Source organism: Dama dama, chromosome 23 (genome assembly GCF_033118175.1).
Source record: "Dama dama isolate Ldn47 chromosome 23, ASM3311817v1, whole genome shotgun sequence".
Lineage (NCBI taxonomy): Eukaryota > Metazoa > Chordata > Mammalia > Artiodactyla > Cervidae > Dama > Dama dama.
The window spans coordinates 71,297,708-71,325,299 of record NC_083703.1 but is presented as its reverse complement, the minus strand read 5'-3'; the positions used below and the strand labels follow the sequence as shown (position 1 = coordinate 71,325,299).

Genomic DNA, 27,592 nt, shown 5'->3' with positions numbered 1-27,592 from the left:
TGGTCCACCGGTTAGGACTCTGCACTTCTACTGCAGGGGGTGTGGGTGTGATCCCTGGTCAGAAACTAAGATCTCACATGCCACGTAGCTGGGGTTGGGGAGGGTGGCGTGGAGAACTCTGCCTCTTGGAGGCAGCATTTTGCTTCCCCGAGCCCATGAACTTAAGTAACTCTTTGTGGAACTAGCACCATGCGCATGGAACTCAAGCGTGGTGGGCAGAATTGTTCATGGTACAAACTGAAGCAGAAGTCAGGAAACCTGACCCAGAGCCTTCACTGTGTTGTGTGACCTTAAGCAAGTCCCTTCCCCCCCTCTGGGATTGCTAAAATGAGCTGGTTGGATTAGTTAACCTCCTGTGTCTCCTCTGGATATAATTTGTTATGTTCTGGTGAGTAATCTGCAATTTCTAGACCAGCGCTATTCAATAGAACTGTCTCTGATGGTGGGGATTTTCTCTGTTGTCACTGTGAAACATGGTATCAGCTGAGTCCTTGGGATATGGCTAGTTGTGTCTAAGGAATGAATTTTTAATTTAATATTAATAAAATTTAACTAGGCACACAATGCTGTTAGCTTCTAATTCGGAGAATGTAGTTCTAGACACTAAAGTCTCTGTTTATTGAACAAGTGTAATGGGTGTGTTTGTGAGTTTCTACCTCCGCGTTGTTGTTCAGCTGCTAAGTTGTGGCCGACTCCCTGCAACCCTGTGAACTGAAGCACGCCAGACCTCCCTGTCCGTCACCGACTCCTGGAGCTTGCTCAAACTCATATCCATTGAGTCGGTGATGCCATCCAACGATCTCGTCCTCTGTTGTTCCCTTCTCCTGCCTTCTATCTTTCCCAGCATCAGAGTCTTTTCCAATGGATTGGCTCTTTGCATCAGGTGGCCAAAGTATTGGAGCTTCAGCTTCCATATCAGTCTTTCCAATGAATATTCAATATTTCCTTTGGGATTGACTGGTTTGATCTCCTTGCTGTCCAAGGGACTCTCTAGAGTCTTCTCCAGCACCATAATTTGAAAGCATCAGTTCTTCAGTGCTCAGCCTTCTTTATGGTACAACTCTCACATCCATACATGACTACTGGAAAAACCAGTTTAGACTATTCAGACCTGTGTCTGCAAAGTGGTGTCTCTGGTTTTTAATACCTCTGTAACTTTGGGTAAAAGGACTTCTCTCTTCCTCTGTGCTCCTTGCTTTAAATCAGAGATAGCATGGCATGACTTCCCTGGGATGTGGAAAAAATGTCAGATCAAGTTGCAGAGGTAGAAAGTTGTAAACATACTAATTACACTTGTTCAATAAGCAGAGACTTTAGGGTCTAGAACTGCATTCTCTGATTTAGTAGCTAATAGCAATGCATGCCTATTTATATTTAATTAAAATTAAATTAAAAATTTATTTCCTAGATCATGCCTGACATGTACTAAGTTCTTAATAAGCTTTGGTGACATCAAACATAAATTGCATTTGGCTCGTTGTCACCTGCTGCTGGCCATTTGTTCTGAAATTAATGTTTATTGAGTCAAGTCCAGTGTTTTATGTAATATACACTGAAAGCCAAGCAACAACAAAACTTGGACATGTAGCTTTCATTATTCCCATTTTACAGATGAGGACATTGAGGTCCAGGGAGGCTCACTGACTTGCTCAAAGTGATGCAACTAAGGAATGAAAGATGTGGGACTGAGACCCAGTTTTCTTGACTGCAAGTCCAGGACGTGTTCCACGCCATCACAGCTGTGCTGGCTACGGGCAGCGTTTGGGTCCTGCCACCATCCGCTCCCTCCTCATAGGTGCTGGCGCTGGAAGCTGGCAGGGCCACCTGTCTGCAGGGATGGCTCCCAGCTCTCGGAGCTTCAGGCCTTCAGCTGCCAGTCGCGAGCACACTCATGTAATCTTAATGAACAATGTGCAAAGCCATTAAAAACTCAATTAGGGCTTTCTTTTTACTGCCGACGTGAGGAAATGCAATCCTGAGGTGCTCATGTGTAAACACAATAGCCACCATCTGCTGCAGAGAAGCGTTTCTGCTTCCAAAAAGGGGATCTGTGTTGCAGACACATCAATAACGGGGCTCTTATCAAGGCATTATTATGCACGAAGGGGAAAAAAATGCAAAATTTATGGCCAGCCAGAGAAACTTCCTGGTTTAATTCCACAGTTTTTGGGACTGTGTGTAATAACTATGAGGAAACTAAGGCTGTTTTATGTTCCTGATTACGCCAGTAGAGTTTTGAAGGGGGAAGAAAAATGGAGGTGGGGGGGGGGGGTGGCGAGAATGTATTTACAGTCTTTCTCTTTCTTGTTTATGACTGATCTCGCATAATGACGGGCTCATTTTTGATCTCCAGGAAACTGACAGCCCCGGGATGGTATTAATTAAGCCAACCTGTTGATCAAAGAGGGCCCCGCTATGCTGCTGCCGTACGGGCTTTCATTCCTGAGGAATCTCTATGACGGCAGGCAGGCCTGCGCTCAGCCCAAAGATAGCCTTCCTTCCTTTCTGGAGGGCGTGGCCAGACCTCTGTAAGGTGGGCTTGATGTGCGTGGGGGCTCTAGATGGCTGGGTCCCGCCCTTCGCTGAGACGCCTGGCTACGGATTGCTGCGGCTTCCTGCCCTGGCCTTTGCACATGCTGTTTGATTTACTAGAAATGCCCTCCCAGATTGCCACTAGGAGCACTTCAATGGAAGGGACCGACCCCAGCTGGGAAATAGGAGAGGCTTGCGTGTTCTGATGTGTGGAGTTCAGAGCTATATCACCTGTATCTCTTTACATCTTCTGATTTACACTAAACCTGATAGGCTGGCAATACTCCTGTGGAATGGGCATCAGGAGAGGAAAAAAAAACGGCCCCGTGTAGTTATGAGAATACTGGATGAAGCCTGTTGCCTGGCCATGGGTGGAGGAAGAAATCCATCATGAAGAATGATGTCAAGTGGAATTAAGAGCTAACTGTAGGGGGCAGAGGTGAGCGTAGACCCTGATGGAGGAGGGGAAAAAAGAGCTTTGTGGGTTTGCAGAGACAGCTGGCCCTAGAACCTTCCAGACGTTGGGGCCAAAGCAGTTATATTGTTTGTCCCCTGAGTCTGTCCCAGGGCAGAGAGACAGGAACAAGGACCCACCCAGTCATCGAGCCATCACAAATGGTGGCAGGGGCATATGGGGGAATCTGCATCTGGAAGTGCCCTGAGGGCAAGGGGATTGGTGTCATTCCTTGGGTGTGCTATAGGAACTTCTGGAAATATCAATACATAGGGAGTGTTGCTTGGTGCTGGCGTTCCTGCAGGTACCGGAAGGGACTTAAAGCTGGTCAGATTCTATTATCAGGGTTCATAATGTGCTCAGTAATTGGTGAGGTTTGGCTTCACTCTTCAGATGCCGGCTCAACTCATTCCATTCGTGGAAGATGTCCTGACTCACCCTGTGTTAGTCTCTCCTGCCTCTGTGTCTTGTGCTCAGGAGCTGTGCTCCATTGCAGCCGGGCTGCATTTGCTTCAAGGTCCTCTGCGGCTCAGAGGCACCTTCCTCCACGGCTGCTACCACACAGGCTGTCCTTCACTGAGCCCTGGTTCAGAGACTCTAGTCTCTAGGGCTCAGTTCAGAAGTTGGGGTTGGGGTGTGCCTGTTTGGTAGACCTGAGATCCTGTGTCTGAGTCCTAGCTACAGAGGAGGCTGGGACAGAGGGCATCTGGTCCTTTCCTTTTCCAAAGAGGATATGGGCTCTGCTTTAAAACTTGAGGGGTTCCCCAGATCTGGGAAGAGAGTTCAGATATTGAGTGGCCGGACTACAGGGCACGTTTCTACTCCAGATCACTGGTCCGATGAGCTTGGAGGATGGCCTGAGAACAGCTACATGTGGGAGTGGGTATCTGAGGAGCCATGTATGACGTGATGGTAACATGGGCTAGTTGCCCTGAGGAATTTCCACTGCTGAAACATGGATCTTCCCTGCTTTATTCCCAGAACTTTTTCTGTCCAGGTTGGGAGCCAAATGATTCGACTCTACATTTTGCTTTTTATACCCTGCTTCCGTTATAAGACATTCATGGTGACAGGTTCTAATACTGCAAGGGATCTTTTACACTTTTACAGTAGCACGCAGATTCCCTGGGGCACCTGCTGTTCAGACAGTGCATACCTGCTAGCTTCTGATTCGATCTGTTATCCTTCTTCTGTATCTGGTCCAGTAGCTTAGGAGTATGTTTGCAGTTATATTAATACAAATATCTGCAAAGGGGCTTATGTTACTTTCCATGACAAAAGGGACTTTGCAGATATCAATGAATTTACGACACTGCAGTGGAGGGATGATCCTAACCATCTGGGTAGATCCTAATTGTTCAGGGTCCTTTTAAGAAGGAGACAGGAGAGTCAAATTTGGAAAAAGTTGTGCCTGTGGAACCAGAGGTTGGAGTGATGCCTTCTGAAGATGGAGGAAGCGTCCATGAGCCGAGGAATGCAGGCAACCACTGAAGGCAAGGAAACAGTTTATCTCCTGAAGCCTCCAAAAGGAAAGCAGCCTTATAACACCTTGATTTTAGACTACTAAAAGAGTGAATGAAGCCACTGAGTTTGTGGTAATAGTTACAGTGGTGATTGGACACTAATCCAGGTCTAAATCTTATGTCCCCAAGTTTCCATTTGCTTGTCTGCCAAGCCTCTTTCTGCCTTCGTAAGGTTCTCCCAAGTCACTTGTAAGAATCCTTGGGGCTGGTTTTTTTTTTTTTAATGAAACTTTTAGTATTTTATTCATTTTCATAGTTTTACAGTATTAGTAAAAATAATGGCCATTATAAATAAGTATAAAGTGGAAGTTGATAAAAAAATAACCCCAAGTCTTCCTTAAATCCCACCCTCCCACCAAAAAACTAGCTAGTATATGGCAAATATCCTTTTCACACATTATATTTAGGCATATATTAACTTTGTAGTGGTGGATGGTTTAGTTGCTAAGTTGTGTCTGACTCTTGTGATCCCACGGACTGTAGCCTGCCAGGCTCCTCTGTCCATGGGGTTTTCCAGGCAAGATTACTGGAGTGGGGGCTGGTCTTGAGTGCATGAGTATAAGAACATACTTATACTCCGGACTCCTTATGGAAGCCCACTGCCTGCAGGGCATAGAAGGAGACCCTCACCACAGGTGCTGTTCTGGATGCCCCTCCCAGCATCACCGTACCCCCCATCTGTGGGCAGACCAGATGCTGCTGACCTTCCGATCCATGTCCCCAGAGGGTCCTCTCTTACACTCTGTCACTTGGACTCCAAGGCAGCCTTACTGGGACATTCCTGAGCAGGGCTCCATCCTACCCGTCCCTCTGGCCTGACCTTCCCCTTCTTTGCAGGTCGGCTGGGTGGGGAGGGATGGGCAGTCATCATTTTCTTCTGTTTGTTTCAGTTTTCTTATATATCTCTCTGATCCTTGCCCCCTGGTGTATACCTTTCTGTCTGGTCTACAGGCCTGAGGATGCATGTGAAATCCCACAAACTGACATTAGGGGTGAGGGTAGTGGTAGTGGGGAACATGGTTTGCCACCCTAACGCAACCCACTCTGGCCCCCCTGAGACATGAAGTATCTTAACGAAGGTTCAGGATGTTTCTTTCCTTCTCGAGGGTTTTTTTCTGCGAGCTCATGCTTTTCATTCTCAGCCTTTTCTGCTTCTTTTCACCCAAGGACGCTTCTCTCAATGATGTCCCTGTTTGGAGCATCTCGCACCCTTGCTTCGTAACTATCATTGCTCATGTTATCTGCTTAACTAAAGGAACTCACAGGAAGTAGGGGCTCTGCAGGGAAGCCAAAATGATAATGATAATGCTAGTTGCAGAAGTAAACGTCAGATGTTCAATGGCTTGATGACCTAATAATAGTTTATTCCTTGCTTGAAGTCCACAAGGAGTGTTCCTAATAGTGATGGCCTTCCTCGTGGTCATGGTCATTCAGGGAACTCGGTTCCTTTAATTGTGGTCTTGCTGTCCCTTAGGCTCCTGGTATCCTGTCGTTTCAGTTGGTGGACAGGAAAAAACAACACGACAGTGATTCTGGGGCCTGAGTGTGCATATAGATCACCTCATGATCTTGATCGAATGCAAATTCAGATTCAGTAGATGTGTGCTGGGGCCCGAGAATCTGCATTTCTTACCAGCTCTCAGGTGATGCTGAGACTCCTGGTCCAGGAATCATCCCGTGAAGGATGAGATTAAAGGAGGATGAAGCATTGGGAGCTGGCTGAGGGTAGAGGTTGTCCACCTTGAAGAATCAAGCCAGGAAGTGGCAGACTTCATCCTTAGGACCTGTTGGCGGGAACCCAGTTGCATGGCCTCACCAAACTCTGAAAGCAGGCTGGGGAATATAGTCCAGCTCTGCCCAGCACAGAGAAGACAGGCTTGCTGGTCAACCAGCAGTTTCTACTACATGAAGGCTTGATGGAGGGCCATGCACTTTCACCAGTTCTGCCTTCAGGGAAATGGCAGCATCCTTTATTAACTGTCATGAAGGCCACACAATGGAGAGGATTCCTAGATTTGCTGGGGTGGATGGATGTTACCTGGCTCCACCCCGTCAATGGGCCTGCTTCATCACTAGAGCTAGGATGCAAAGAAGGGGGAACCTGAGCTGGTGGATGGGAAACTTTCCTGACTCTCTGTGCTGTGGGCAGTAAGAAGCCGGGTGTGTGAACTGCCTGGAGGACAGGAGCTTTAAATGTCTCTGGGGCATCCCAAGATTCTGATAGAGAGACCCAGTCACCGCTGTTTCTCAGGCTGCCTTCCCTATCTGAGCTGCACCCCCGTCTGTGCCCAGGGGCGTGTGGGTCTTGTGTGTCAGCACTCTCCCATCCCAGGAAGACCTTTGGAACCCTGTGGGATGCAGGTCAGCAAATAGGTGAGGACACAGGTGCCGACTTGTCTCTGCCCCTCCTTTCCCACGGCAGTGGTCCTTCCTTGCTGCCGGGAGGTTGTGACGATTAGAGACAGCATCTGACAAGGGACAGCTAGCTCCCCATGTACCTGGGTTGCTGCCTAGCTGTAAACTAGGAAGTTTGATTTGCTTGGAAACATGTGGAAGATACTGCTTTTGCTCTACTTTCCAAGGCTCCTACTCAGGGGGTGGGTGAGTTTTCTGCTTGGATATTGAAAGTTATTGGATATTCAATATTGGCTATTGAAAGATACTGGATATTGAAAGTCTGGTAGCTGTTGGTTCAAGTTGCTGCCTTTATCACCTTGCTTCTTGTTGGCTTATTTCAGGAAGGAGCCTTAGGGATCTGGGTAGAGTCGGAAGGAAGGAGTTGTCGATGGTCCAACTACTTTGCATGCTGGTTCAGGGGAGAAAGTGCAGGAGAGCCTAATTAGTCCTCAAGTCCATGTTCCTTTCTCTAATCCAGCTTTGTAATAAAGTGGAGATTTTGAACTCTGTCTCCTGTATCTATTTTAAAATTTATTATGAACGCAGAGGAGACAGGCTGTGAATGACCAGTACCCTTTAGAACCCCAAGATATGGATTGCCTAGCACTGAGTATCTGGCAACTGTTAGTCTTTTGGGGGTTAGAGTGAAAGAATGAGGCTACTGATAGCTATTGAAGTGGCTCATCTTGGTTGAGGATAAATAGTCTTAAGGCTTCATTCTGATTGAAGATTTTAGTGCCTAAAATAAGATTTCAAAGCAGCAGTGGTTTTCTTGGTGGGAATATTCATTGCAGAATGACTTGAGTTTATCTACTGTGTTTTATGATGCAGTTTATTCCATAGACTCACAAGATTCTTAAGTCACAGAGTCCGGCCCTCACAGTTGATGGTGAAATTTCCTTAGATGTCTGCTCAATTTGTCTAGACTCTGTTTAGCCACCTGTGGTGATGAGGGACTTATTTTGTCTCCGGGTAGTCCACCCCAATTTTGCATCCGTTCTACTTGTTAAAAGGGCCTTTGAACTGAAATGTGCCCCGCTGTGGCTTCTTTCATAGGGCTGCTCTCTCAGATGACCTTCATCAGTGAACTGTTGCCACAATAATGCACCTAGCAAACCTAGAGGGAAGTTACAGTGCACATTTTGTGCTCACACTCCTGGGTCTGAGCCTCTGTCGTGGATTGGCTGACCCGGGCTGGGCTTGTTGGCTCTGTGGCTGCTCTGCCAGCTGCATGGGAGGCCTGGCTGGGTTCTTTACTCTCCATTGGGCCTATTTCTCTTCCACACGTGTCTGTTCTTGATCTCATACTGAAGGGGCAGCGGCTACCTGGGGCACATTCTTCTCCTGGAAGACAGCAGTAGCGCAAGAGGGCAAGCCTGGCTAGGCAGGCACATTTCAAGCCTCATTCTCTTAGCATCCTGCTGATCAAAGCAAGTAGAGCCCAAAGCATGGGATAAGGACACGCTCTCTGCCTCTGTTGGAAGGTGGGGCAAGTCAAAGGCAAAGAGTGGATCCAGGGAGGGGTGAAGATCTAGAAACAACCATTTAATCTGTCAAAGAACTCCAAGAGGCTCACTTCCTTCCTAGGAGATAGCCTTTTTCAGTGTTTGTGAAAATAATAGTCATGTTTTCTGCAGGTCGTAAAAATAGCATCAACTTTGAGGTTGAAGAGAATCTGGGTCTCACCCTTCCTTGTCTGAGTGGTCCAGGGCGAGTCACTCAGTCTTTAAATAAAATGAAAAGCCTTCTTCTCCGGGGGTCGTTCTGAAGATTAAATTTAACAAAATATAAATAAGAAACTAAGCCTCACAGCGGTACTCCTTAAGTGCTCAGCAAGGATTACTCACTCTCCATTCCATCTTTCAGTCGATTCTCACCTATCTTCAAGGTCTTCTTTGCCTTCTTGAGTGTACTGTACTTTTATATGTCTTCCTCCCGTATATTTCTTGTATTAATGCAAGGCTCGAGGTGGAATATGTTAGAACAACACCCTGGTGTTGCAGAGCTTCTGCTTCCATTGAGACCACCCGAGCTTAAATGAGGTTATATTTCACCTCATTTCATCCATAGAGGTTACAGTTAACTAAATTCCTGAGTTTTTATTCCATGCTTCCTGTAGGAGCTACTGGTTTTAGTGAGTTTTGTTGTTGTTCTGTATGTATTTATAGACTGTTTACTTTGTAGAAATATTTTGTGTGTGTTACCTTCTCTTAATTCTTACAAAACCACCTTGGTGAGTAACACTTTTTATTCCCAGTTGCAGAAGAGGATACTTGAATTGAGAAAGGAAATGTGGGTTCCTGGGGGTCAACCAGGCCCTTCTAGAGGGACTGGATTTCTGGCTACTGTGTTTCCAGATGTGACTGATTTTCAGAAGGATTTTCTTTCTCTCTCCTTGTCTCTACCTCCCGCCCTTTTTGTGGGTCTCCAGGATCCTTCATGATGGTGAACAGCTCTGGGAGGGCCTCTGGCCAGAAGGCCCACCTTCTCCTGCCAACCCTGAAGGAGAATGACACCCACTGCATTGATTTCCATTACTACTTCTCCAGCCGCGACCGATCCAGCCCAGGGGCCTTAAATGTCTATGTGAAGGTGAATGGTGGACCCCAGGGAAACCCCGTCTGGAACGTGTCTGGGGTGGTCACCGAGGGCTGGGTGAAGGCAGAGCTTGCCATCAGCACCTTCTGGCCACATTTCTACCAGGTACGGAGTTTTATCATAGTTTGATTTTTTTTTTTTAAGTAATTGCCTATATATACCACTTGCCCTCTTGTTTAGAAGTTTGATCTAGAAAGAATTTCATGTACTCGTTCACCTCATGGTTACCAAGGTGCTTATGCTAATCAGTCCTGGAGGATGGAGGAGAGATCCAGTATAGCCCCTGCCTCCCTGAAGATTGCAGTCTGCAGGAGGAGACTGATTGATACTGTTTATTTATATAAACACAGTATAGTGGGATGTGTGTGGATTCCACGGGATGCTGGAGGGATGCAGACACTGAAGCCTTCTAGCAAATAATTTCTTATAACAATCTTATGAGGGAGGTGCTATTATTATGCCTATTTTACAGATGAAAAATTGAGGTTCAGAAAGATAACAAGTCAAATATTGCCCCTGGGGAAGAGGGGTTGGGAGCAAGACAATTAGGATGGCTCCTAAGAGGACAAGACAGCTAGGCTGAGTCTTGAAGATGAACAAATACTTATTGAAGAAGGAAGGGAAAGGCATTTGCATTGACAGGGGTGATGGATACCATGGATTGAAAGAGTAAGATATTTTGGCAGAGTTTGATTACTAGGTTGTTTATAGGTAGATTGAAAGGAAGATATACTGGGAGCTAAACCTGCAGGGATGGTTAGGTCATGGGGGGCTTTGAATGCCAGGCTAAGGAGAGTAGATTTATTCTGTAGCCTAGAGCAACACTACTTGAACCATCTGTGGTGAAGACCAGTTTTTTCTCCTTAACTCACTGTGGACCAATACTCTTACAATCTGCAATAAAAGTGTCACAGCGAGGCCAAATTGCTGGAACACTTTCTGAACACTTCTTATCTCATTGTGGGCTGTTAATATACATGGTACATGATGCCACCAGCCCATGGGCACACTTAGAGGAACATAGCTCCATGTTGTCATGGCCCGGGGCTGTTGAAAGTTTTTAAATTACTTTATTAAGGTACAATTTATATATCATAGAATCCACTTATTTTAAGCATGCGAGCCAGTGATTTTTAGTAAATCTATTGAATTGCAGAATCATCACCATAAACCAGCTTTAGAATGTTTTCTTCACTCCGTAAGCTCCTTTGTGCCTGTTTGCAGTTGATATCCACACACACAGATGGAAGGCTTTAAGTCAGAAAGTGACATAGTCAGATCTATTTTTGGAGAAATTTCTCTGGAATCTAAAGCAGAAGAGGGACTGAAGCGTGGCAAGCTGAGTGCCTGGGAGATTCGTAGGCATCCTTCAGTTCAAAACTCATGGTACAGTTCTTTCAGATGTACTGTGAAATCAGATGTGAACAATGTGTAAATGAATGGACATGGCTGTGTTCCAGTAAAACTCTATTGCACAAAAAAAGTGATGGACCAGATTTGGTCTCCAGGCCATAGTTTGCTGAATCCTGATGTAGGTGATAAAGCTGAGGTCCAGAGATGGACAGTGAAGTCCGAGAGCACACAGCAAACCATTGGCAAAGCTGGGACTAAAACCCTGGTGCCCTGGTCCCGAAACTGCCCCTCTTTCACTAAGTATAGCTTGAAGTGTCTCTGTAAGTCCGTGGATCCCCTCAAGGAGGCCTTAGCGTTCCAATTTAGAAACCCCCTACCTAGGACCTGATGCAGATGGATATAGGATGGGGGCCACAGGTGCAAGGAAGGATAAAGAGCAAGAAAAGTGACCCAGGTGAGGGTTAGACCCACTGCTGACCTTGCTCTTTGATGGGGTACAGAGGGGGGAAAGGATGTGTCCTGGCTTCTCTTACGTCTCAGCTCTGTGGTAAGCATATATTTGCTTCTCATTTATCTGATAGTAACTCCTGTGTTGGGTGGCACTATGTCCTGTGTTCCAGAGTAAGGGATGTTATTGGCCATTTGAGATCCCCATAATTCTGCCTAGGTCCTCTGGCTCCAAGCTCAGTTTCCTGCTTTTAGGGAAGAAAAAGCATGCCCAACCTGAGAATCGGTTGCTCACTAGCAGTGCAGTGTTGGGTCTGCCCCATTATCTTTCTGAGCACAGTTGTCTCATTTGTAAACTGGAGAGGTCCGTGGGTTAAATGAGGTAGTATGTAACATTGTATCGGGCTCTCCCTGAGTCCCACCGTGGAAGGGAGGAGGAAGTGAGGGCAGAGCAGACATAGGGGATGGAGGTGAGCGATCCTCCTTAAAGAACACCAGCTGTGGCTGAGCTCCGAGCTGTCCCTGTGATGAGCAGCCTCATCTGGCAGAAGGTTCTGATTTCCAGCCTGTTACACCACAGCGTCATTTTGTTCCATCTCCTTTCCTCTGAGCTTTGTGGTGAGAAAGCCACTAATGCGCTGAGAGCAGCGGTTTAGAAAAGGCACGGGTCTCTCAGACACACACACAGCCGTGAGTGGATAGCCCCGTGGCTGCACTCATAGGTGTACACACTCACCATCAGGTTCTCAGACTCACCAGACACCCAGGGACACCACCTACACGTACATCTGGGGAGAGAAAAGGGGGCCATCAGGAGATTCAGAGACGTTTGCAAAATGAGCTTGAAAATTCATCAGGCCCCCAGCTCTGGATCTGCACGTCTGATTCTGTGGACTAAATACCATTTTGGTTCTCAGCGGTGCTGGGCTTCAGACCCCAATGGCTTATGTATTCATTTATTAAAGTCATATCTCACAGTCCTAAAATTGACTTGTAGCTCTGTAACAAACAGGGACTTTTCATCTTTCTTATTAGTGGGCTTTCTGCTCCAGGCCTTCAGCAGGGCCTGAGATGAGAAGGGCCCCCCCTCTGCCATCCACCCCTCGCTGGCCTCCTCTCAGGGGAGCAGGGGCTTGTCTGGTGCAGCTGAAGCCGTGCTGCACATGGCTACTCCTTTCCAGGTGATGTTAATTCTATTTCAGTTTTTTTAATGATTCTGCTTTTCTGTCCCAATATTTTAAAAAATAAAAGAACTTTAATTAATTGTGCCACCACTTCCTCGCTCTATTCTCCATCACCTGCCTCAGTGAAATTGCCTTTTGATTCAGCTGTGTAGACCCCTGAAATTTAAGACTCACTCAACTTGAATTTAATTGGAACATGAAGCCCAGTCCCTTTCTCAGACGTTCCTCTGGCCTCTGGTGTTCTGTGCAATTGGTCCCTTCATTCACAGTTCCGGAGGCATCATGGGGTGGTGAGCGAGTCTCTACCTTCTTTAAACTCCACCGCATCTCCTCTTTCATTCACCCTTCTCCCCTCCCTGCTAGACAGCAAACCCTCCTCCTTCTCTTTTACGCAGGCCTCCTTGGGCTGGTCTGGAAAAGAGTGTCTTGATTTCACCCCAAGCAATCTCCCCATCATGAACATATATGTAGTCCCTTCCAAAGAGAAGTTCTGGTTAGCCAAGATTTTTCTGTCTCTTATCTTTTGAGAAGGTGTTTGCAGCCCCTTGAAATGTTTTGCTCCACAAATTGTCTGCTTGAGACCTTCGACAGTGACCAGAAAATGTCAAATCCCTTAAACCATTTCCTGACGTATTCACACCCTCCCCCAAATGGGCACATACCCTGCTTTTTGGAGGGTTTTGTGGGGGGGGGGGGTGACTCATCTCTGAGCCTCTCTTGGGACTTGACTTCCTGGCTTGGCCCAGCAGTTCCTGCACTGGGAGAGGTTTGTCCCTTTCCAGGAAAGCTCCGTTTCCCCCAATACCAGGAGATCTCTGAGGGTCTGGGGCTTGCGGGTGCATAGTTGATAGTCGGGGCACACGGCCGCCTTGGGGTTGAAGACTTTCCTTCAGGGAAGGTGTGGTCCAGTTCCTATGCCCCAGCGTCCCTGTCTTCATACACTGACATGGAGCATCGCGGATGGTCTTCTGTCTCCCTCCACCCGCCCCTCTCGTCCCCTGTACGCGGATGGCACTAGAGGAGCCTTTTTTCTCACAATTCTTCACTCACTCCTCTGTCTCTTCTCCCATTGCTGACTATCATTCCTCAAGGGCCTTGGTTGGGGTTTTCTTATGCGCGTGCTTGGCTTGAAGACGACGGTTCTGCCTCACTTCAGAACACCTGAGCAGGTCTTTCTGTCACCGAGGGTCTTGACCTCACTCTGCCCCTTTGTGGTGTCTGCCCCCAGGAACTGGAACTGGTAAGATTCTGGGTGGGATCTTCCTGACCAGGACCCCTGCACCAGAAGCACGTTGACAGGGTGACCCTTTCCACCTGAGGCTGCAGCTGTTTTCCCAGGCACCTTCTGACCCAAAGAGAGGACTCTAGTCGTCCACATTCCCCAGAGCTTGGTCAGTCGGGAACCTCGCCCTGGGGCCCGAGCTGCAGCGTGACAGCTGCTTTTCCTGAACCAGACAAGACCAAATTCTGTTCTGCTGTTCTGTTTGTTTACGAGGGCTTCCTCCTTTTTTTTATCAGCAGTGAGAATTCAGAGGGGCACTCACATTTCTCCGGATGTTTGAATGTCCCTGGTCATGCTGCTATGCTTATAATCTCTTGCTGCAGCCAAACCTGATTTCTCTGATTTTGTTCCATGGCCCCCTGTCCCATGGCTTCTTACAAAACTCCTTGTGATCAGAAGCTTGAGCCATGAATCCCAGCAATAATTTGCATTGCCAGGATCTCATTCAGAACTATAAAGCGTGCAAGGATGGATGAGCAGGTGTTTGGGGCTTTGGGGCTATACTGGCCCTGCCAACTTCTTCTCCATTCCCATTGCTTCTCTGTGACTCAGATTTGCAATCCCATAATCTACTGTTGGCACATTCTAGCCACCACTTGAGATCTCCCTCTCCAGTGCCTGGCATTATGCTCCCCAGGGTTGGCCCTTGTTTCTGGAAGCAGGCAGCTTACCCAGGCTCATGTGTGTGGGCCTGAGAGTCAGCCCACTTATGAGAGTTCAGTGTTTGGAGGACAAGCTCAGCAGGTGAGGCCAGGTGGGCCCTTGAGGGTCCAAGCCCATCCATCATGGGCCTGTTGTCCTTTTCTTTCCTTTCTGGGGAAGATGGTGGACTTCCTGGCACTCTTGCTGATACCCCCGGCCTTGTGACCCTCTGCTGTCAGGCTGTTGAGGGCTCTATCTCATGGCAGTTTGCATGACTTTTTTTTTTTTTTTTGCTCTTGGAGGTTGTGTGAGCATTCTGCTCTGAGCACACTGGCAGTGATGGGGAGAATACTCCCCATCTGTTCTGGGAGGTACTTTCATTCTCAGCTTCATCCAGGACCTGCCTTGTGTTGTAAACATACCACAGACCCTGCTTCTAATATCTTGTGGTCCTGGAGCCTTCATCAAGGAGTCTGTGGGTTGTCACTGTCCCCTTCCCCATGCTTCTGCACTCTGTCCCCTTCCCAGCTCCCATAGCACCTGCAACCACCCGTGCCTCTTAATTTCCGTGTACCTCCCCACATGGACCCAAGGCCCAGCCACCACCGGTTTCCACCTTTCATAGCTCACGTCAGAGTCTGGTGAGTGTGGGAACCTTAGTGGAAACTTGCGCTGAGGGCACAAGGGGTTGTCACATTGGGAAGTCCCTTTCTTTCTTCTTCTCCACCATGCCCTTGAATTTTCCTTCTCATCTCCCATCCCTCTGTCCAGAGTAAGGGCAGTAATAACAGTACCATTCACCAGCATCTTACAAATATGTATTGTAAGCATTTTACAATTATTCATTTATTTCATAAAAAAAAGCAGTACCTTCTTCCTCTTATTTCTTACAGAATATTACTGTCTCCTATTTGAGAAACCCAAGTCTCACCTACCATGGTGTGTTACAGAAAAAACATTCCCAAGAGGAATTCTGATGAATAAAAGATTCTCTATCTCATTATAGAATTCTTATTTCTGCTACAGGAAGGACACTGAGCAATGAACAGATGTATGTTTCACTATCACACATCCATTCTCTCATGACCAGCCTTGGGTTCGCTCATGGAATATTTGTTGATAATTATGACATAGGTTGCATACTGAGTGATGGCGTGAGAAATAGCATTAGAGGAGTATTAATAGAGTTGAACTTTGAGTAACTGGGAAAAAAGTCAGAACTCTGCTTAACCAAGTGTTTTGGTTAAAAATGAGAGTTGGACTGCTTTCCAATAAAGTCCAGTAATGGACTTGGCTGTGAACCAGGAGACCAGGGTCTCAGCCCTCCTACCTGCCTCTGGCTTCTTTTCTGAGCTTTGGTAATTTAGCCAGCCCCACCGCATAGGGTTGTTGAGAGGCTAGGCTGAGACCACCTGCTAATAAAGGGTTAATGTGGTCGACCTTTGTTACTATGGTTTTATTTCTCTATTTCTGTTATTATTCAATCTCAGTTGATGAGGTCCCCCTCTGTTCAGTACTGGTAACTCCACCAGCAACCTGACCCCATTTGACTTCTGTCCCCTCTAGAATCTGTTCCAGCAACTCCTTATTCCCTTGTATCTCATGCTACTTCCCTGACTCATTCCCCTCTACCTAAAACCATGTTCCAATCTCTACTCTCCTAAGAAATCCTCTATTTGGGCTTTCTGCACTTGGCCTTAGGCCCTGGTCCTCTTCTTTGAACTGTCTACTCTGTCTTCCAAGATGACCTTATCTAGTTGTATAGCTTTAAATGACATTTAGATGCCAATACTACCACATTTGTAACTCTGGTCCTAGATCACCCAAGAGCTTCGGAATGTAATATCAGCTTCCTCAGGATGTCCACTAAGATGTTTAGTTGGCATCTTGAAAAAAAAAACTGTGATATATCTCGGCCTGTGTGCCCAGACACACACACATTCATTTTCTTCGTGTTAATAAATGACACCACAATCAGCCTAGAAGCTCAAGACTTAAATTGAAGAATTCTCTTTGTATTTTCTCTTTTCTTCACTCTTCCCCTCTTAATCTAGCAGTAATTATTTTCATCTCTACCTTGAAAATATCTCTCATATCATCAGCATCTTTATTCCTCATGGCCAACATCATTGTCCAAGCCGTACTCATCTTTTGATTGGACCACTACTATAGCCAACTGTTCAATTTCATTCTTGCTCAAGCTCCACCTCCAGCCCTAGTCAATTTCCATAGAAGAGCCAGAATGAACTTTTTTGAATGTAAATTAAATTATGTCACTTCCCAGCTTCAAATGCCTCAGTAATACCAGAAAATTCAAACTCCCATAAGTCTTATAGCACTCCATGTCATCTGACCTGCAGCTAGCACTCCAGCCTTGCCTTGTGCTTCTTTAGCTTACTCGCTATATCCCAGCCACACCAGGGTCTCATTCTTATATTCCCAGATTATCCTTAAGTTCTTTCCTGCCTCAGGGCCTTTGCACATCCACCACCTCTTCCTTAAATTGCCAGTTTCATCCTTCTGGTCTCCTCTTAATTATCACCTTTTTAGAGTGAAGTAGACCCTCTCCCACTTAGTTATACTTAATCACAAAATGAATTTAATTTCCTTATTTATCTGTATAATTTCCATTTCCATTCGTGAAATGTAAAGTTTATCAGCGCTAGAACCCTAAGCTTCTTGTTCACTTTTTAGCCCCTCCCCGTGAATGCCTGAATCCTTGGTACAGAGGAGAGTCTCTGTGAATATGAATGAATGAGATACTGTTCCTGCTCCCAATAGGCTTAGAGCTTACAGGATGAAATAATTCGTGAACAGGCATTTACACTCTTCTGTGATAGGTGTTGTAGTGGAGTTAGTTAATGTTCATGACACAGGGGTAGTATAATATGCAGAGAGATATGAAAATGTAATACAGCTTAAAGCACTTAATTTTTATTGTAAATAAAAAGAAGCTCATTTTTATTGTAGAGAATTTGGGAAATCTAGGAAAGGGTTAAGATGAAAACATTCATCTGCCATAATCTCCCTAGTGTCATTAAAAACATTACATTCATAAATCATTACCAATCCTACTTCATCTTTTGTGAATAACCTGCTGAACTCGCTGATTTTTCTTTTAGAGAGTTTATTTGTTTTGATGATTCTCAAGGATTCTTTACACAGAATGTGATATTTACCTTTTAGCTGGCATGTATATTACAGATATTGTTCTTAACTTGCCATTTGACTTTTAATTTTATTTCATTCAGACTTTTGTTAACAAAACATACTTTGACAGCATAGTTATTATGTATTTAAGAAATATACAATATTTCAACTTTAAGAAATTGATTTTTAAGCTTTTGTCATTAGTTTATGGCTTCAGGGAATTTAGTTAGAAAATATATAGAATCGTGCCTGTATAGTTTCCTCTTAGAAGAATTTATTGAAGTTAGATGTTAGCCTATTATATGATCTTTTGTGGTTTTTATATTTCTTTTTCATTTAAATTCTACTGTGATGCTTTAGCATTATTTTTACAGTAATAATTTTCTGTTTATTTGTACTTTCATATTTTCCTATGTCTTTGACTTGTTATTTTTAAGGTTACTGAGTCATTCTATATTAGGTGTTTATCTTATGACATGTGATTAGACTTTGTTCATTTAGACAGTCTGAGAGCTTTTCTTTGTTTTAACCTATTTATTAACACAATAGAATTGTTTTACTTTTATCACTTTTACTACACAATTTGAATATTTTCACACTATTTCTTTTAAATGCGTTTTCTGTGTTTGTTATATTTTCTTTTTATTTTTTCCTACGGAAATTAGTATATTAACTCCCTTAACATGAATAATTACCTAACAAGGTAGACACTATAATTTCAGATGAGGAAACTGAGGTGCAGAGCAGTAAGGTAACTCGATCAAGGTGTACACACACACGGTGGTACATCCAGGACTGAAACTCAGGCATTCTAACCCAGAGCCCAAGCCCCACACTATTTTCCTTCTTAAAGTAAGATATAGATTGCAATATATCTATTGGACTTAGGTGGTAAGAGCACCTCGAAGAGATTGTTGGAGTCTTCCCTGAGATCAGGGTTGGGGTGGTGTCGAGGACAAAGTCCAGGTGACAGGGGTTGAAGTTTTGCCCTGAGAAGTTGGGAAGTGTAGAGGGAGTATAATTAAAGCTATTGAAAAAATTTAAATGTGACTGAAACACGACTGGACTGTAAATACGACTGCTTCCAGAGGGTAGCTTTTAAAGAGTAAGAGAAATCCAAGCATCTATGTTTGTCAGAGAAGGCAATGGCACCCCACTCCAGTACTCTTGCCTGGAAAATCCCATGGACGGAGGAGCCTGGTAGGCTGCAGTCCATGGGGTCGCGAAGAGTCAGACATGACTGAGCGACTTCACATTCACTTTTCACTTTTATGCATTGGAGAAGGAAATGGCAACCCACTCCAGTGTTCTTGCCTGGAGAATCCAGGGATGGGGTCTCACAGAGTCGGACACGACTGAAGTGACTTAGCAGTAGCAGTAGCGTGTTTGTCAGAGTCAGAATAAAAGGGAGGGTTTGGAGATACAGGATGAAGAGGGAGCACCAAGGAGCTGGAAAATACAGCAGAGGTAGAGTCAGGGGCACTGGGGTGTGCCTTACAGAGAGTGGACAGTGGGTGATGTGCAGTCATCTGACCCATGAAGGTTAGGTTGATGGGTAAGAAGTTAGAAGTCAGCTCCTCTGCAGTCCTCTTGTTTCTTAAAGATGTGATGTGGTTATCTGTAGGGATTGGGCAGGTGACGTTGAAAGGGAGACGTTTGTGTGGGGATATAGAGGTGGAGAAAGCAGTTTTGCGATAGACTTGCCAACAACAAAATGAGGAATTGGGGCTTTAGGTGCAATGGATATGGGTGATTAGTTGACAGAGTGAGGGGACCGTGTGCTTGTTGAGATTATAACAGGCAGCATACAGTCTCTAGAAAAGCTGAGACCCAGGGTACCATATGTGCCAAAGAAGCAGATTTAAGGGGAGTGAGTTGGGAGAGGAGTGTGGGTGTGCCAAAATGCAGGAAGCTCAAAACTCCAGTGTGTGGGGTGAAGGACAAGTGTGAGCACATGGAGGACGAGTGTGGGCACATGGAGGGTGAGCGTGGGCACGTGGAAGTGAGTGTGGGCATGCGGAGCTGAGTGTGGGCACGTGGAGGGCAAGTGTGGGCACACAGAGGGTGAGCATGGGCACGTGCAGGGGAGTGTGGGCATGCAGAGCTGAGTGTGGGCATGTGGAGGGTGAGTGTGGGCATGCGGAGCTGAGTGTGGGCATGTGGAGGGTGAGTGTGGGCATGCGGAGCTGAGTGTGGGCATGTGAAGGCGAGTGTAGGCATGCGGAGCTGAGTGTGGGGATGTGGAAGTGAGTGTGGGCATGCGGAGCTGAGTGTGGGCATGTGGAGGGTGAGTGTGGGCATGCGGAGGGTGAGCATGGGCACGTGCAGGTGAGTGTGGGCATGCAGAGCTGAGTGTGGGCATGTGGAGGGTGAGTGTGGGCATGCGGAGCTGAGTGTGGGCATGTGGAGGGTGAGTGTGGGCATGCAGAGCTGAGTGTGGGCATGTGAAGGCGAGTGTGGGGACGTGGAGGTGAGTGTGGGGATGTGGAAGTGAGTGTGGGCATGCGGAGCTGAGTGTGGGCACGTGGAGGGTGAGTGTGGGCATGCGGAGGGTGAGCATGGGCACGTGCAGGTGAGTGTGGGCATGCAGAGCTGAGTGTGGGCATGTGGAGGGTGAGTGTGGGCATGCAGAGGGTGAGCATGGGCACGTGCAGGTGAGTGTGGGCATGCAGAGCTGAGTGTGGGCATGTGGAGGGTGAGTGTGGGCATGCGGAGCTGAGTGTGGGCATGTGAAGGCGAGTGTGGGCATATGGAGGGTGAGTGTGGGCACGTGGAGGTGAGTGTGGGGACGTGGAGGTGAGTGTGGGCACGTGGAGGTGAGTGTGGGTATGCGGAGCTGAGTGTGGGGACGTGGAAGTGAGTGTGGGCATGCGGAGCTGAGTGTGGGCATGTGAAGGTGAGTGTGGGCATGTGGAGGGTGAGTGTGGGCACGTGGAGGTGAGTGTGGGCACGTGGAGGTGAGTGTGGGCACCTGGAGGGGAGTGTGGGCACGTGGAGGGTGAGTGTGGGGACTTGGAGGTGAGTGTGGGCATGTGGAGATGAGTGTGGGCACGTGGAGATGAGTGTGGGCACATGGAGGGTGAGTGTGGGCATGCGGAGCTGAGTGTGGGCACGTGGAGGGTGAGTGTGGGCACATGGAGGGTGAGTGTGGGGACGTGGAGGGTGAGTATGGGCATGTGGAGGTGAGTGTGGGCACGTGGAGGTGAGTGTGGGCACGTGGAGGGTGAGTGTGGGCACGTGGAGGTGAGTGTGGGGATGTGGAGGGTGGGTATGGGCATGTGGAGATGAGTGTGGGCATGCAGAGGGTGAGCATGGGCATGTGCAGGTGAGTGTGGGCATGCAGAGCTGAGTGTGGGCATGTGAAGGCGAGTGTGGGCACATGGAGGGTGAGTGTGGGCATGTGGAGATGAGTGTGGGCACATGGAGATGAGTGTGGGCATGTGGAGGGTAAGTGTGCGCACGCAGAGGGTGAGCATGGGCACGTGGAGGTGAGTGTGGGCATGCAGAGCTGAGTGTGGGCATGTGAAGGCGAGTGTTGGCACGTGGAGGTGAGTGTGGGGACGTGGAGATGAGTGTGGGCACGTGGAGGGTGAGTGTGGGCACGTGGAGGCAAGTGTGGGCACGTGGAGGACGCATGTGAGCACGTGGCTGAAGCTGATTGGAAGATGAGGCCATTGGACTTAGGGACATCAAGGGCATTGGTCGTGCTGTCCACACAAATGGTCATATCTCCTTTGTGAAAATGGGTATTGGGTGACAAGCTGGTTACTAAAGTAAGCAGTTCGGGTGGGAGTCAGAATAGAGGATCAAAGAACTTGTTGCCCTGGGATTCCTGGATAGGAACAGTGGTGTGGGGGGGCTTATTTTTAAGAGATGTCATTAGGTCATTCAGATGGACTATATTCCTTGAGGATGTGGAATCAAATCAAGGTAAACCATTCTTGGCTTATGGTGGCTTCTTCCTCACCCTGCACAAGAAAGTGGAGCTAGTAGGAAGTAATTCTTCTCTGTACTTCGCTTGAAACAACAATGAAAAAGGTGCCTATTGGAGTTTCAAGGCCAAGTTTGGGTTGTTTTCCTTGCATCCGAGGGTTATTTCTGAAAGTCATTAGAAATGTTCCATGTGGCTGGTTCTTCCTTTGCTGGTCACCAGAAGGTGACCTTTTTACCTTATTTTGAAAATCCGTGTCAATTGCCAAGGTAATATCCTAGCCTAATTCAAGACCTCTTAGGATAGTTCTGGTGGGAAGCTGAAACATAAATTGTTTGGAGGTTGGCAGCTGTGATGAACGCCTACCACCCCTTCTGCAAAAGTGACTCCTGCCTTGTGTGTTGCAGGTGATATTTGAATCCGTCTCTCTGAAGGGCCATCCTGGCTACATCGCTGTGGACGAGGTCCGGGTCCTTGCCCATCCGTGCAGTAAGTCTCTTCCCTGCTCTAAGCATAGCCTCGTTTCATGTGGTTTGGCGGCTGCAATCCCCGCTATTCATTCAGCTCACAAACATCCCTCACTCTCTCTCTTTTTTAATCCTTCAAAAAATGCTTACATACTCAATGCAATCAGTCCTGAATAAATCCATAATTTCGCTGGCCTGTTCAACAGGCAAGCACCTCCAGGAATTTGCAGAGAGTGGCAAAACATCTTCGTTTGAATCTCTCTTCATTATTAAAGGAGTCTAAAGTCCTGATTGTTTATTAGTGGGATTCAGACCACTGAAGTGGAAGAATTAGAGGGCTCTGGATAGAATCTTGTGCAATTGTCTTAAAAAAAGAACCAATACCAGAAACACTGAGCAAATTAGCACACTGTTCACTCACAGGGAAAAGTACCACTAAGCTATTAATTCTTTAAAAGTAATTTTAAATACCCTCATCAACTCTGTGTAGGCGTAGGGAGAGATTTCACACAGTGGTTAGTACTTATGGTACAGGGTTGAGAGTTCTCAAAGTCATTCCACTCCATGCCCAGACCATTTCCACTGAAAGTTCTCTTTCTCTACTGTATTTAGGCTAAGATATTTAAATGTATTTGAGCAAGGAGCTGTGGGTCCTGGGTTCACTATATACATCTCAGAGGGGACCAATCCTGGGTACAGGTAGTTGAAAGGGCATCATATCTTGTGACATTTGATGGAGATATTATAATCAAAGGGGTATGCATGTGGATTAAGGCAGCCCTATATGAGGGCTGGCTAGGTTGCCAGCCCCATTAGCTAGTGTCTGCAGATTGGAGATTCTCATTAGTTACTTGGCAGGTATCAAGTAACTAATTCCTAGGAGGGTCCTTTCTCTGCTTCTTACTTAAAGCCACAAGTCATGCTATGGACTCTGGTGCAGTTTGCTATTCCCTCAAGAGATGTCATATGTCCTGTCTTTTTATGCCTTTTGTTCCTTCCATATTGGGCCTATTCTCATTTCTGCCCCGTCCATGTTGCTTTTTATTCTAAATATGTATTTTGGCTATGCTGAGTCTTAGTGTGGCATGTGAACTCTTCATCGTGGCACGTGGGGTCTAGGTCCCTGACCAGGGCTTCAGCCCAGGCCCCCTGCATTGAGAGTGTGGAGTCTTTGCCACTTGCACCACCCCCCCACCCCCCACTGCCAGGAAGTCCCCATGTTGCTTTCATTGGACTGATTCTTTCCACCTCTACTGCAGTGAATTTGTCAGAGCCTCAGGCATCACTTCCTTCCCCAGCACTCTAGTGATATCGTTTGACCTGTTGTCCTAGAGCACCATCTCTGGAGGAATTTGAGCTGAGTTCCAAGGGGTTTTGGCAAGACAACATTTAGGGTAACTGTGTTTGGGGTCTGTGCAAGAGACACCTCCTTCCTAGAAGTCAGCCAGCATCTCAGTAATACTGACATCCTATCAGATGATTCTCCATTACTTTGGCCTAAGGTATCTACCTTTGTGTAGTGGATATACTTATGAGTCCTTCTTTCAAGGGTGAAGTCTCCCCCTCCCTTGATATTGGACATCAGTGCCTGCTGCCCATTGGAAGATGATTGTTGACCTCAGACCACGTCAGGAGACGTCTGGTCTACCTGTGGTCCACCTAGCCTCACACACTCATCCCTGCACAGCCCCCAGTTTTGAGTGAGTCTCTCTGAAACAGACCTTGTGCTTTCCCCAAGCCCTGCATGCATCCCATCCTTGGAGCTGCATCCAGCTGCTGCCTGCTGCTTGGCCTGTGCAGGACGCTTGCACTAGGTCTTTCTGGTAGGTGACCTTGGGCTCTTCCCCAAAGGATCCGGCCTGGTTTTCTTTCCTGGGATCCCAGAACTCTGTCCTCTACGGTACCTTTGCCTTCACCATGACACCCAACCTGACACTCTCTTCTCTCAGTCTTGGCTCTGCCGGAACTCTTCACACCATCTATGGTTTACTGTTGCAGCCACATGCTTCCTTCTCTCAGAGAAATCTCCATGGGCGAGAGCTCTCTGAAGTGTCTACCCTCAGAGTCTCATGGCTCCTCTTGGAATCCTCCCATCGGGGCTGCTTCTGAGTTTAGGATTTTTATGACAGCTTCACACTCCTGCTGAGGAGAGAGTAGATGACTTGGTTATGGAATTGCCGAGAACCAGTTACCCAGCAAATGGGCCATGCGACATAACTCAGGAAGATGTGCCCCTGACTGTGTTCTTGCATAATATGCTTCGTCTGAGTTCAGCCTAGATGCCCAGGAGGCTTAAGTTTAAACTTCCTAGAAATCAAAATATGAAGACTCTGTGATAGGGGCTGGAATTGGAAAATCCCATTTAACTCTACATACAAATATTGGTGGTGCACATAGTTCTCTCAGATCTATCGTGAGTCATGTTGAGTTGACCAGGGCCTAGCCAAAGCCCATTCTGCATGCTCCATTCATATCCAGTTTGGGTTTTTTTCATTCTTTCTTTCAGTAGTCAATTATTGATCATTAGCTATGTGTCAGGAACTTCTGCTGGACACAGGGGATACTCAAGTGACCAAGATAGATAGGCCTTTGTCCCCAAGGTGTATACTTAGCAGATGGACAGGGGGAGTTCAGACAGTTGAGTTGCTCAGTTGTGTCTGACTCTTTGCGACCGCATGGACTGCAGCATGCCAGGCTTCCCTGTCCATCGCCAGCTCCCAGAGTTTGCTCAGACTCATGCCCATCAAGTTGGTGATGCCATCAAACTATCTCATCCTCTGTTGTCCCCTTCTCCTCCTGCCTTCAGTCTTTCCCAGCATCAGGGTCTTTTCTAATGAATCAGTTCTTCTCATCAGGTGGCCAAAGTATTGGTGCTTTGGCTTCAGCATCAGTCCTTCCAACAAATACAATGAATATTCAGGACTGATTTCCTTTAGGATTGACTAGTTTGATCTCCTTGCAGTCCAAGGGACTCTCAAGAGTCTTCTCCAACACCACAGTTCAAAAGCATCAGTTCTTTGGCACTCAGCCTTTTTTATGGTCTAACTCTCACATCTATACATGACTACTGGAAAAACCATAGCTTTGACTAGATGGACCTTTGTCAGCAAAGTAATGTTCTCTGCTTTTTAATGTGCTGTCTAGGTTGGTCATAACTTTTCTTCCAAGGAGCAAGTGTCTTTTAATTTCATGGCTGCAATCATCATCTGCAGTGATTTTGGAGCCCAAGAAAATAAACTCTGTCACTGTTTCCATTGTTTCCCCATCTATTTGCCATGAAGTGATGGGACCAGATGCCATGATTTTAGTTTTCTGAATGTTGAGTTTTAAGTCAACTTTTTCACTCTCCTCTTTCACTTTCATCAAGAGGCTCTTTAGTTCTTCTTAGCTTTCTGCCATAAGGGTGGTGTCATCTACATATCTGAGGTTATTTATATTTCTCCCGGTAATCTTGATTCCAGCTTGTGCTTCATCAAGCCCTGCATTTCACATGGTGTATTCTGCATATAAGTTAAATAAGCAGGGTGACAGTATACAGCCTTGACGTACTCCTTTCCCAATTTGGAACCAGTCTGTTGTTGCATGTCTGGTTTTAACTGTTGCTTCTTGACCTGCATACAGATTTCTCAGGAGGCAGGTCAGGTGGTCTGGTATTCCCATTTCTTTCAGAATTTTCCACAGTTTGTTGTGATCCACACAGTCAAAGGCTTTAGCATAGTCAATGAAGAAGAAATAGATGTTTTTCTGCAATTCTCTTGCTTTTTCTAAGATCCAGCAGATGTTGGCAGTTTGATCTCTGGTTCCTCTGCCTTTTCTAAATTCAGCTTGAACATCTGGAAGTTCTTGAGTCACATACTGTTGAAGCCTAGCTTGGAGAATTTTGAGCACCACTTCGCTGGCATGTGAGATGAGTGAAGTTGTGCAATAATTTGAACATTCTTTGGCATTGCCTTTGGGATTGGAATGAAAACTGACCTTTTCCAGTCCTGTAGCCACTGCAGAGTTTTCCAAATTTGCTGGTATATTGAGTGCAGCACTTTCACAGCATCATCTTTTAGGATTTGAAATAGCTCAACTGGAATTCCATCACCTCCACCAGCTTTGTTCATAGTGATGCTTCCTGAGGCCCACTTGAGTTTGCACTCCAGAGGGAGGAAAAAACACTAAATAAGTAACTAATATTAAATAAATCACTAATGTAATTTTAGATCATGATGAGTATTAGGAGTCTAATAAATGTGAGGGACTGGGATGTGGAGGGGCTCCTTAGGAAGAGTGGTCGGGGAGATGTCTTTGAAGATGTGATCTGAGCTGAGATCCGGGTCATAGAAGGAGTTCACTGTATGAAGGTTTGGGGAGAGGGCATCTAGGCAGAGGAAAGGGGAACTGCTGAGTCTGTGAAGGGGAATCACCTTGATACTGCCAGAGTATCCTGGTGTGGGGAGCATGGAGGAAGTTGTTTCTCACTGAAAGGGAAGCAGGGCCCTGAGCATGATTGTTGAGTTGTTACATTTGAGCGTAAGTGCAGGGAAGCACTACCGGAGGGGTTTATGTTGGGGATGGATAGGATCTCATTTAACTGTTAAGAGATCACTTTGGCCATTCTGTGAAGGATGGGTTGAAGGGGGAAAAGAGAAGGAATAAAGAAATCAGGAGACCAGTCAGGAGGACAGTTCTGGAGTTATGCAAGAGATGGTGTGTCCTGTACCAGGGTGGTGGCAAGACATCCGTTCACCATCCAGCATGTTTACTGAGCATGTGCTCCATGCCAAGCACTAGTCTGGGTTCATGGGAATGAACAGGATAGATTCATTCTTTGCCCTCATGGGCAACTCCCACTGATGTGAAGGAGACTGCAAAGAAAAACCAATAATCGGGTAATTATCAATCTGTAACAGATGGTGAGTGAGTCCACCAAGGCTGACGTCACAAAACATAGAAACTGGGTAGCTTCAGAAGAATTTCATTTTCTCATAGTTCTGGAGGCCCCCAAGTCCAAGATCCAGATGGCGTGTGTGTCCTCACGTGGTCTTTCCTCTGTGCACACGTGCCTCTGTGTGTCTTTGTGTGTCCACATTTTCTTTTATAAGGACAGCAGTCAGATTGGGCCAGAGCTTGCCCTAACAGCCTCATTTGAACATAGTCACCCTTTTAAGTCTCTGTTACCAAATACAGTCAGTCTGAGCTATTGAGCATTAGGGCTAAAAAGATGGGAATTTTGGGGGGCACAATTCAGCTCATGACAGAGGGTAGGCGGTGCCATAAAGAAATATAGAGGGGGAGAGAGGTGGTGGACAGATGAGAGATGAATTTAGGAGATAGAATTCACTAGTCCTATGGAATTAGAGGAGGAGCCAGAGGCATCAAAAATGGTGCTCTCTTAGATTTATACAATCAGCTGGGCGTTTGATTCTGGGGACGAAGTGCTGCCTTTCAAGGCACCTACTGTACATGGGTCCTGGAGTCTGCTCATGAGCTCAAGAGTCCTGCAACTTGCTGGTAGACTCTGAACTGCTGACCTTTGGACTGACAATGTTTTTCCCACAATCTCAGCCTTAATGCATTTGTGACTTCACTCGCCATTGTTAAAAATTTAGCTATGTTAAAAAAAAAAAAAAATACATCCTCTTTA

General features: G+C 46.5%; 1 protein-coding gene across 1 annotated transcript in view; it reads left to right on the top strand.

Annotated features, from left to right (window-relative positions):
- Positions 1 to 27,592, top strand: part of PTPRT (protein tyrosine phosphatase receptor type T) — a 787,366-nt gene that overhangs the window by 81,302 nt on the left and 678,472 nt on the right. The window contains exons 2-3 of the mRNA XM_061125699.1: positions 9,338 to 9,609; positions 21,901 to 21,982. Of these exons, the coding sequence (XP_060981682.1) occupies positions 9,338 to 9,609; positions 21,901 to 21,982 (354 nt within the window). The remainder of the gene's footprint in view (positions 1 to 9,337; positions 9,610 to 21,900; positions 21,983 to 27,592) is intronic.